The sequence below is a fragment of the Thalassophryne amazonica genome, chromosome 16 (assembly GCF_902500255.1).
Source record: "Thalassophryne amazonica chromosome 16, fThaAma1.1, whole genome shotgun sequence".
Taxonomy (NCBI): Eukaryota; Metazoa; Chordata; class Actinopteri; order Batrachoidiformes; family Batrachoididae; genus Thalassophryne; species Thalassophryne amazonica.
This window is the reverse complement of record NC_047118.1, coordinates 33,239,747-33,252,560: the sequence shown is the minus strand read 5'-3', so window position 1 is coordinate 33,252,560 and position 12,814 is coordinate 33,239,747. Positions and strand designations below refer to the sequence as shown.

At 40.0% G+C, this 12,814-nt stretch overlaps 1 protein-coding gene across 1 annotated transcript in view; it reads right to left on the bottom strand.

Annotated features, from left to right (window-relative positions):
- LOC117528696 (ras-like protein RAS2) overlaps positions 1-12,814 on the bottom strand; it is a 34,289-nt gene continuing 21,475 nt past the window's right edge. Inside the window, exons 2-3 of the mRNA XM_034191336.1 lie at positions 2,161-2,260; positions 1-404 (exon numbers count right to left, since the gene is read on the bottom strand). Of these exons, the coding sequence (XP_034047227.1) occupies positions 1-404; positions 2,161-2,260 (504 nt within the window). The remainder of the gene's footprint in view (positions 405-2,160; positions 2,261-12,814) is intronic.

Here is a 12,814-nt window from a genome sequence, read left to right as displayed (position 1 = left end):
TTAGCAGATTAGGCAGCTGTTAGTCTTGTTCATCGGTGGTCGGTTGGTGCTACTCTTGGGGAAGGTTTCCCATCTCTGCCACAGTGTTGGACTTAGCTGACTGGGCAGGTTTGCCTGCTCGAGGAGTTCTCGAAAGACCACCAGCACATTGGTTTTCTCTTTAGCTGAAGCCTCCAGGTAGCTATGGTTCCAGTCCCGCTCCACTGTGGACATTATGTCGCTACTGGACACTTGAAGCTCATGGCGAAGAACAGTCTTGTTGGCCCCAACCACAATAGCTGGACACTTATCCTCTTTGACCTCCAGGAGCTCCTCTCGTGGCGTCTTTACTGCCTCCAGGGATTCAGGGTCATCCACTGCATAGACCCTGACCTCTGTTTTTCTGGTTTTTCTCCCAAAGAAAGCTGTGACATACAGTGTGTACAGGATTACTGCTGACGGTGCCAATGTTATCTATTAATTCAGTTTCAGTTCAGTTCAGTTTCAGTTTATTGCCTTTTGCAGTAGAAAAACCACATTGGAATTAAAAATATTGCGCGCAGATCTCAGTACACATCAAACACACTAACACAAACCATTCATTCAACATGTACAGCATGATTAAAACCCCCAAGCCACATAAAAATCTCAAAAGAAGGTATTCAAAGTCAATAAATAGTAGTTTAAAAATATCAAAAACTTAAGTGCCCGTGCAGATCCAAAGTGCTTTACTATAGTGCATTGTCTAAAATTTTCACAGCCTGTGGGAAAAAACTCCTGCTATGGCGGGATGTTGTGCTTTTAATGGCACAATACCTTCTGCCAGAGGGAAGCAGGTCAAAAAAGTCACTGGCCAGATGATGAGATGGGTCATTAATGATTGATAATGCCCGAGAAAGAAGTCTTTTTATAAATGTCCTCCAGATCGGGCAGCTCCACACCTGCAGTCCTGCTGGCTGAGTGGACAACTTTGTGCAGTGCTCGTTTTTCTTTGTTTGTGGTGTTACCATACCACACTGTGACGGCTCCTGTGAGGACACTCAATAGCACAGCGATAAAAGTTTGTCAGAATTTGTTTGTTTGGGGTGAAAGCCTTCAACTTGTGTAAAAAGAACAAACGCTGACGGGATTTTTTAGCAATAGCGATAGTGTTTGATTTCCAACTTAAATTATTTGAAAGAGTCACACCCAAAAATTTGCAGCTTTCTACCCTTTGCACCTCAACATTATTGATACGGATAGGCTTACGAAAGCTGTGTCCAAAATCAACGACAAGCTCACAGGTTTTTGATGTATTCAATTTCAAGTTGTTTTGTTCGCTCCACAGAACTATTTTTTCCACATCTGATCTATAATGCGAGTCATCATCAGCATGAATGAGACCGATTCTAGTTGTGTCATCTGCATACTTAATAATCAGATTATTATTATAATGATCATAAATTATTAAATATTATCTTACTGTTCAGATTTTCACATGATCTGGAACACTTAACAGACTTTGTCCACCCTTCTTTGGGCATTTATTGCAGTGTTATCCATAGATTCAGTCATGTCTGTGTATTTACATGGAGCCTGCATGTCTGCATTAAAATGATCTGCACCCCACGGTGTTCTACATGGGCGACTTGCAGAGTACTCAGTGCGCATGCACCAAACAATGTAACAACAGTCTGTTTAACTCAAGTCCACTGCTTAACCACTGGACCATCACCCCCTCATAAGGATGCAGCAGTGATGTCAATAGTAGACCTTCCACTACATGCGGGAAAAACAGTACATGCATACAGTACCGGCGTGCACGTGCTGTAATAGGAGCGACTTCAGCATTCCAGAGTGACCATAGCGAGAGGAATGTAAACTAATTTAATTTAATTTAATTAGCTTATAATGCGCCAAATCACAGCAAAAGCCGTCTCAAGGCGCCTTACATAAAACAAGTCAACATAAAATTGAATAAATAATTAAAAATGAATAAAAAAAACTACCTCTGTTACTCCTGAAGGTCTGAATTATAGAACTACTGTAAGTTGAGACTGATTCCACTGCATTCTTTCCACACCTTCACTTATTTGTAATCACATGGCAAAGGACATTGTCAAGGAGAGTGGCACTTTGTCTCTTTCCTCTACCTTCAGGTCTTTTTGGATTTATTGTGTATTGAGACCAAGGTCCTTGGACCTTTTTTCTGTCTGTCCTGAAGTTCCGTGTGGACAAGTTTGACTCTAAGTGCTTCAACCTGAGTGGAGTGGGCGGACAAAGGCGGCAGGAGTGACTGGTGCTAAAGGGACATCTGTAAGAGTGAAAGGGAAAGTTTACAAGAGCATCGTGAGATCAGAGGTGATGTTTGGCTTACAGGCAGTGGCACAACCCCCCCCCCCAAAAAAAACCAAACAAAAAACAAACAAACAAAAAACAACAAAACAAAAGCGCAAACCCATTGCTAGAGGTGGCCTAGGACAGATGCTGTGATTTACTTTGGGAGTGACGAAGATCGACAGGATTAGGAATAAGATCATCACAGAGATTACTACTAAGGTACTCAATACCCTGCCTCCCTCCTGTAGGCCAAAATATACACCTGCCAAAGTGGCTCAGTTTCGAGGTGCTGTTTGGACAGTAATGGGAGATGCATGCACACATGCACGCACGCACGCAGTTGTCTTAGTATATAAGATAAATAATATTAATAAAATCTCAAATCCTATATGTGATCAAGACAAGTTTGAGTAAAAATCTAGTTGAGTCAGAGACATTTAAAAAGTTGTGTCAAGGCAGATCTTGAGTACTACAACACTATTAACCACTGTAAGAAACTTTATTACCATCCCCCCAAATAACCACAATTCATACAAACAAAATACTGTATAAAAGAATGTCAAGCTGTGTCTCCTTCTTTCTCTTTCTTCTTTCTTCTGTAGATCCACATTGTGTCTCCTAGCTGTGAGACAGATGAGCGGGAGTCTGGCACATCAGCAGGTTTTAGAGGCTGCGACGTGCTGAGCTGTCGCTCTCAATGGCTCACAGGTGTTAGTTTGTGATGTGATGACAGCTGGTTCTGGTGTCTGGTGGGAACAACCTGTTCTCATTTGGCTGCACAAGAGTGAAGCACTCACAGGATCTGGGGGCACAATGGATACATACTTCTTTTTGTACAGTATATACAGTGGGGTAAAAAAGTATTTAGTCAGCCCCTGATTGTACAAGTTCTCCTACTTAGAAAGATGAGAGAGGTCTGTAATTTTCAATATAGGTACACTTCAACTATGAGACAAAATGAAAAAAAAAAAATCCAGGAAATCACATTGTAGGATTTTTAAAGAATTTATTTGTAAACCATGGTGGAAAATAAGTATTTGGTCACCCACAAACAAGCAAGATTTCCGGCTCTCACAGACCTGTAACTTCTTCTTTAAGAAGCTTTTCTGTCCTCCTGTTACCTGTATTAATGGCACCTGTTGGAAGTCATTATCTGTATAAAAGACAGCTATCCACAAACAGTCAGACTCCCAACTCAATCATGGCCAAGACCAAAGAGCTGTCAAAGGACACCAGGAAGAACATTGTAGATGTGCACCAGGGTGGGAAGAGTGAACCTACAATAGTCAAGCAGGTTGGTGTGAATAAATCAACTGTTGAAGGAATTGTAAGAAAATGGAAGACATACAAGACCATTGATAATCTCCCTCGATCTGGGGCTCCACGCAAGATCTCATCCCGTGGGGTTAAAAATATATCTGATGAAACCAAAATCGAACATTTTGGTAAAAACTCAACTCGTCATGTTTGGAGGAAGAAAAATGCTGAGTTGCATCTCAAGAACACCATACCTACTGTGAGGCATGGGGGTGAAAACATCATGCTTTGGGGCTGTTTTTCTGCAAAGGGGACAAGACGACTGATCCATGTTAAGGGAAGAATGAACGTGGCCATGTATCGTGAGATTTTAAGCCAAAACTTCCTTCCATCAGTGAGAGCATTGAAGATGCAACGTGGCTGGGTCTTCCAGCATGACAAAGATCCCAAACACACCGCTCAGTCTTAATAAGTGACTAAAATGTATTTTCCAGCCAAATTAGGTTTTGTTTGACTGTATTGCTCATTAAAATTGCATTGCATAGATATGACAAGCTCAATCACCTCTCTGACCCAAATAAGTGCAGCTTCTGGAATTAAAAATATGTCAATCTAACAGCACTTTCTGCATTGTATTGTTCCCCAAAGAAGAGTGCAGCTAAAAGAATTATAATCACAATGATCCACTCCTCCAGGAATCATCCATGTTGGATGTTTTTTGAGATATATATATACAGTAGTGTTCAGAATAATAGTAGTGCTATGTGACTAAAAAGATTAATCCAGGTTTTGAGTATATTTCTTATTGTTACATGGGAAACAAGGTACCAGTAGATTCAGTAGATTCTCACAAATCCAACAAGACCAAGCATTCATGATATGCACACTCTTAAGGCTATGAAATTGGGCTATTAGTAAAAAAAAAGTAGAAAAGGGGGTGTTCACAATAATAGTAGTGCAGCAAAATGGGACGTTCAAGACATTGTTCAGAAGAACAGCGTAGTTTGATTAAAAAGTTGATTGGAGAGGGGAAAACCTATACGCAGGTGCAAAAAATTATAGGCTGTTCATCTACAATGATCTCCAATGCTTTAAAATGGACAAAAAACCAGAGACGTGTGGAAGAAAATGGAAAACAACCATCAAAATGGATCAAAGAATAACCAGAATGGCAAAGGCTCACCCATTGATCAGCTCCAGGATGATCAAAGACAGTCTGGAGTTACCTGTAAGTGCTGTGACAGTTAGAAGATGCCTGTGTGAAGCTAATTTATTTGCAAGAATCCCCCGCAAACTCCATCTGTTAAATAAAAGACGTGCAGAAGAGGTTACAATTTGCCAAAGAACATATCAACAGGCCTAAAGAGAAATGGAGGAATATTTTGTGGACTGATGAGAGTAAAATTGTTCTCTTTGAGTCCAAGGGCCACAGACAGTTTGTGAGACGACCCCCAAACTCTGAATTCAAGCCACAGTTCTCAGTGAAGACAGTGAAGCATGGTGGTGCAAGCATCATGATATGGGCATGTTTCTCCTACTATGGTGTTGGGCCTATATATCACATACCAGGTATCATGGATCAGTTTGGATATGTCAAAATACTTGAAGAGGACATGCCCTTGAAATGGGTGTTTCAACAAGACAATGACCCCAAGTACATTGGTAAATGAGCAAAATCTTGGTTCCAAACCAACAAAATTAATGCCTCGCAGACGTGAAGAAATCATAAAACACTGTGGTTATACAACTAAATACTAGTTTAGTGATTCACAGGATTGGTAAAAAAGCAGTTTGAACATAATAGTTTTGAGTTTGTAGCGTCAACATCAGATGCTACTATTATTGTGAACACCCCCTTTTCTACTTTTTTACTAATAGCCCAATTTCATAGCCTTAAGAGTGTGCACAAGTTGTTCACCAAATGAATATGGCTTTATACACCCTTCAGAAAACCATACACCCTGATAGATAAATGCACACAGAACACAATGCGAGTGCTCTCCCTTCGCTCACTGTCTCCGGGGGTACGGATGCTGGACCCGCTAAGAATCCAAGTCATGGCCACGGAGGTCTGCGGTTACCGAGACCATGCAGTGGGCGCTGCAGCGAGCATAGTCTCTGGACCTGTTGCTGGAGTTGGATGCAGCTCGGCACAGCAGAGAGGGGGGCAGTGTGAGTGGCCCGCTGCGGCACTTACCGAGCCCGTAGACTCAGTAAGCACATCGGAGGCAGTGAGAGCAATCGTAGTGATGCCGACTGGTGCTGCAACCGGCCTGCCTGATAAGGATGCAGAACACAATGAGCTGTTAAAAAAAATAAAAAAAAGAAAAGCATGCAAAATTGCACTAAAAAAAAATCAGTGAAACTGCGAGGCTGCGAAAGGTGAATCGCAATATAGCGAGGGACCACTGTATTAAATTACACGCTGACAGTATCTAGGATCGCACATGCTGTGACGTCACAACATATGTATGGATTGACTGATTACCAAAGCGACATTCACTTACTCGGGTGGTATGAAAAATATTACCACTCCACGAAAAGGGTGTATTGCTATTTATTCTTTAGTGTTTTATCCAATCACATTGGCGTATCACTTATAGGTATATGATATATATATATATATATATATATATATATATAGAGTTAGTTTTATAAGTGCTTCCCCAAACCTCAATGCGATAGGTCATATATGGGACAAGTAATGAATCATATAACATAATAAACAAATGTTGGGAGAGGAAGTCCTGTGCTTTATACAGAATTGCAATGAGTTTTGAGATTTTAGATTCAACAAAATTAACATGAGTTTTCCAGCCTAACTTATCATCAATAAAAACGCCAAGAAATTTAGTTTTTGTTACAATTTCAATTTCAGCATCATTTAATAACAAATTTCTACTTAAATTCCTGGGCTTATTTCCGAATATCATACACTTTGTTTTACCAAGCTGATCGATAATTTGTTTGAATCAAACCATTGTTTGAAATTCAGTAGTAGTAGATATATATATATATATATATATATATATATATATATATATATATATATATGTATATATATATGAATATATATATATATATATATATATATATATATATATATATGAATATATATATATATATATATATATATATGAATATATATAAAATAAATAAAATAAATATATATATTAAATAAATATATATTAAATATAAATATATTAAATAAATATATATATATATATTTTTTTTTCAAAAACCTGATGGATTTGAATCACGTGTGCTTGCATGAGCAAACCTTGAACCTTCGTGCGCATGCATGATTTTTTTCACACCTGTCGGTTGTGTCATTTGCTTGTAAGCAGCCTTTGTGTGAGGATGGGTGGAGTCTCTCGTCGTTATTTCTTTGCAAGGAAATGGCGGAACGACTGGAGCAGCGCGACTGCATCAAATTTTGCCAGAAACTGGGCGACAGCCAGGTGGAAACCATTTGGATTATTCAGACGGCTTTTGGTGACGATCCTATGGGCATCACAGATTAAGGAGCGGCACAACCGGTTTAAAGATGACTGCACAACGGTGGAGAGCACGCCACGCTCCGGGCGGCCATCAACATGCTGAAATGACCAGATCATTCCAAAGTGAACACTGTGGTGATGTGGGACCGTCATGTGACTATCCGAGAAATTGCAGAAGAGGTGGATATCAGCACTTTTTCGGCACATTCCACTGTGACAGAAGATTTTGCCATGAAAAGAGTGGCGGCGAAATTCATCGACACGAAGCTGATGGCGCAGCAAAACCACCTCCGTGTTGAAGTCTCACAGGAAATGTTGTAACATGCCCAGCTCTTCCACCATTCTGAAGATTCAGACGGCTTTCGGTGGCTTTTCAGTCGTGTAACTATCCGAGAAATTGTGAAAGAGGTGGGCATGTCACAACATGTCCTGTGAGGCTTCAACACGGTGGCGCTTTTGCTCTGCCCTCAGCTTCGTGCCAAAGCCATCTGCATGAATTTCGCTGCAACTCTTTTCATGGCAAAATCTTCTGTCACAGTGGAATGTGCCGAAAAAGTGCTGATGTCCACCTCTTCTGCAATTTCTCGGATAGTCACATGACGGTCCCACATCACCGACAACCGACAGGCGTGAAAAAAAATCACGCATGCGCATGAAGGTTCAAGGTTGGCTCATGCAAGCACACGTGATTCAAATCCATCAGGTTTTTGAAAAAAATAAAAAGGTCAGATACTTTTCTACTAGACCTCGTACATAGACCTGTGCATGAACAGTAACTAGTAGTGTCGTCCCCATGGTGTGATTAGCGTAGGCATTAGTTAACATTGTTATGGTAACCTTTCTGCCCTGCTTACACAGCCCATGCATGGCTGGAATGAGAAACACTTTTAGGTTCAGTGTTCTGTGGCAACAGGACCCACTTTAGACCATTGACAAAATCACAGTGTAACAGATTTGAGTGACGTTATACTATATAGCACACAAATTTATTTTCATATTCATAAGTGATTCATTTTAATATTGGACCGTAAGATAAATTTTTGTTAATGACTAGAATGTTAAGTCCATTTAAGTGTCACTAGCCAAATATTGCTCGCTAGCTCCCAATTCAGATCAGGGAGACAGACACCCTCTCTACTTTTAAGATTAGGCTTAAAACTTTCCTTTTTGCTAAAGCTTATAGTTAGGGCTGGATCAGGTGACCCTGAACCATCCCTTAGTTATGCTGCTATAGACGTAGACTGCTGGGGGGTTCCCATGATGCACTGTTTCTTTCTCTTTTTGCTCTGTATGCACCACTCTGCATTTAATCATTAGTGATCGATCTCTGCTCCCCTCCACAGCATGTCTTTTTCCTGATTCTCTCCCTCAGCCCCAACCAGTCCCAGCAGAAGACTGCCCCTCCCTGAGCCTGGTTCTGCTGGAGGTTTCTTCCTGTTAAAAGGGAGTTTTTCCTTCCCACTGTAGCCAAGTGCTTGCTCACAGGGGGTTGTTTTGACCGTTGGGGTTTTACATAATTATTGTATGGCCTTGCCTTACAATATAAAGCGCCTTGGGGCAACTGTTTGTTGTGATTTGGCGCTATATAAAAAAATTGATTGATTGATTGATTGATAGCTAGATGTATTTTTTCACAGTTTATTCATAAGTAATTCATTAGCTAACAAACTATACGAGGGCTGTCAATAAAGTTACGGTCCTTTTTATTTTTTTCAAAAACTATATGGATTTCATTCATATGTTTTTACGTCAGACATGCTTGAACCCTCGTGCGCATGCGTGAGTTTTTCCACGCCTGTCGGTGACGTCATTCGCCTGTGAGCACTCCTTGTGGGAGGAGTCGTCCAGCCCCTCGTCGGAATTCCTTTGTCTGAGAAGTTGCTGAGAGACTGGCGCTTTGTTTGATCAAAATTTTTTCTAAACCTGTGAGACACATCGAAGTGGACACAGTTCGAAAAATTAAGCTGGTTTTCAGTGAAAATTTTAACGGCTGATGAGAGATTTTGAGGTGACTCTGTCGCTTTAAGGACTTTTCACGGTGCGAGACGTCTCGCAGCGCTCTCAGGCGGCGTCATCAGCCTGTTCAAGCTGAAAACCTCCACATTTCAGGCTCTATTGATCCAGGACGTCGTGAGAGAACAGAGAAGTTTCAGAAGAAGTCGGTTTCAGCATTTTATCCGGATATTCCACTGTTAAAGGAGATTTTTTTAATGAAAGACGTGCGGACGGATCCGCGCGTCGGGACGCAGCCGACGCGGTGCGGCGGCACAGGAAAAACACCTCCGTGTTGATAACCATTTGTAAAATCCAGGCGGCTTTTGATGGCTTTCAGTGGAGTGAGTATATGAGAAATTGTTTAACAGGCAGGACATGTTCCAACTTGTCCTTAAGGCTTTCAACAGAGGTGTTTTTCCTGTGGCGGAGCGTCGCGGCGGCTGCGTCTCGACGCATGGACCCTTCCGCACGTCTTTCATTAAAAAAATCTCCTTTAACAGTGGAATATCCGGATAAAATGCTGAAACCGACTTCTTCTGAAACTTCTCTGTTCTCTCACGACGTCCTGGATCAATAGAGCCTGAAATGTGGAGGTTTTCAGCTTGAACAGGCTGATGACGCCGCCTGAGAGCGCTGCGCGACGTCTCGCACCGTGAAAAGTCCTTAAAGCGACAGAATCACCTCAAAATCTCTCATCAGCCGTTAAAATTTTCACTGAAAACCAGCTTAATTTTTCGAACCGTGTCCACTTCGATGTGTCTCACAGGTTTAGAAAAAATTTTGATCAAACAAAGCGCCAGTCTCTCAGCAACTTCTCAGACAAAGGAATTCCGACGAGGGGCTGGACGACTCCTCCCACAAGGAGTGCTCACAGGCGAATGACGTCACCGACAGGCGTGGAAAAACTCACGCATGCGCACGAGGGTTCAAGCATGTCTGACGTAAAAACATATGAATGAAATCCATATAGTTTTTGAAAAAAATAAAAAGGACCGTTACTTTATTGACAGCCCTCGTATATAAACGTTCTAACTTAAGACTGTAAGATATCATTCCAGTCAACATTAAATATTTCAGTGTCACTAGCTTACATTACTATCTACCTAGGCATACTCATTTCCCCCATTTATTCATGAGTAATTACTTATCTTACAAACTACATTTGATCATTTTAAAATAGGATTGTAAGATAATGTTCCATTTAACATTAAATATTGTCATTAGCCAAACATTGTTAGTTAGCTAGACACAGTATTTTGTCTTTTATTCATATGTACTTCTTTAGCTTACAAATTATATTTGAATATTTTAATAAGGGACTGTAAGATAACATTACAGCCAACAGCAAAAACTTAGGTCCATTTAAGTGTCACTAGCCAAACATTACTAGCTAGCTAGACAAATTTATTTTCCCCATAAATAATTAGCCTAATTAGCTTACAACTCTATTTGAACATTTTAATATAGGACTGGAAGATAACATTCCAGTCAACAATCAAGATTTGAGTGTCACTAGCCAAACATTACTAGCTAGCCAGACACATTTATTTTGCCCATTTATTCATATGTATTTTGTTAGCAAACTATGGAGAGAAAAAGAAACTCTTTAATGCCATTGTACATATAAAATCTGTCCTCTGCATTTAGGGCATCCTAAATACAGATAGACACAATCAAGAGAGTCATGATGTGCGTTCACAATAACCCTGATGTTCTGGTTCTGTTACTTGAGTCCTACTGTAATAGCTGTACTTCCTAAGTAGTTAATGTGACACTTTTGTTAAACCCCTTGAAATGAACATGAAACACTACATTATAAGCACATCTTCACTGTTTCATTTCAACTATACTGTGGTGGTGTACAGACAAAAAAAAAATGTGTAACCGTCCAACTGCTTCTGGATCCGACTGTATCTTAACATTAAACAAGCAGCCGGAATCACAGAACTAGAATTTAATATGTACATTTTGCCAGTCACAAACTGTATTATACACAACTAGCAGAAATACCTATTGTTTACAATGCATAATGCAAAAGGTGAAAAACATAAATGCAGTGATAATATTATATTAGTCAGTGAATAAACTGTTTGAAAAAACACTGTAAATATACTGGCCATGAGTGCTGTCATTTTTCTGTGGGAAAACAACGGTCATTGTCACCATCTTTGTATGTACTGTTGCACAATATTCTGCTCAAGCAAGTTAAAGTAAAACAACTTAGATCAAAATACATATACAGTAAGATCAAAGCAACTGGTATACTTTAAATATGCATGTATTTATTGCCTTTCAGTAATTATCACCATGTTCACTGTGCAGCAAAGGTTAGTTATTCTAATGCATTCGGGGCGTGGCCTATTTTCGTGACATTTCGTGTGTCGTCGCTGCGGTCAGTCAGTGGCTGATGGCGCCAGCGCAGGACCATCTTTTTAAAAACATTTCATTACAAATATCTAATGATATGGCTTGTTGTGTAGTTAGTTCTCCAATTCATACTTTTGTCCACATTTATTTTTATATGTATTTGTTAATACCGTTATTGTAAGTTTAACTACGCTGTTATACTTTATACACTAATTACCGTTTTTGTTTATCTTGTTAGCTTGCTAGGTTGGCTTATTAATGGCTAATTTAGCTCTTCTAACTATAACTAGCTTATTTTCATTATTTACAACCAAATCCATATGGTTTTTGAAAAAAATAATAAGGTTGGATACTTTTCTAACAGACCTCATATATATATATATATATATATATATATATATATATATATATATATATATATATATATATATATATATATATATATATATATATGAAATAAAAAAGCTTTTCAACCTACCATCCCTGGTTCTCAAGACCAGGCACCTAAGTGGCTCTACTCTACTCTTTTCTACTCTTCTATTTTACTCTTCCTTTTTAGATATACCTTAGTATACTATCATAGTTCCACCTTAGAATTGGAATGTATTATATAACATATACCTTACTGAATTTTCATGTTGCCTCACAGCAAGAAGGTCGTGGGATAATGGGATGGGCATGTTCTCCCCGTGTTAGCGCAGGTTCCCTGCGGGTGCTTCGGCACCCTCCTACTTCCAAAGACGTGTGTGAATGAGTATGTGGCCCTGCAACAGACTGGCATCCTGTCCAGGGTGTACCCCACCTGTTGCTCCAGCCCCTGTGACCCTTGATTGGAGTAACCGTTTATAAAAATGGTAAATGGACTGCATTTATATAGTGCTTTCCATTTCCGGCTCAAAGTGCTTTACACACCAAGGCCTCACATTCACCCCGATATCACCGTGCTGCCATGCAAGGTACTCACTACACACCGGGAACAACTAGGGGATTAAGGACCTTGCCCAAGGGCCCTTAATGATTTTCCGGTCAGGCTGGGAATTGAACTGAGGATCATCTGGTCTCAAGCCCAACACTTAACTACTAGACCATCATCTCCACCCTCCATCAAATGAATGAATGACTGTAATTCTGGATGCTAATGATGTTAGCATTTTTAGCAGCTATCATTAGCTTGATAACGTTAGGACTAGTTGATTGTTTATTGAGGAAATAAGCAGTTCAGAATTTTTAATGCCCAAATCAAGTCACAACCATTATGTGAGCCACCGCTCACCCTGAAACCATGATTTAATAAGCTCCTGAAACAAGGTTAGCCTGCTAGCTGAGCTTCTCTGTAATTCTGAAGATGGGTGCTTGCTCAGATTTCATTTGTTCTGCCTAGGTCATGCAAAGTGTTG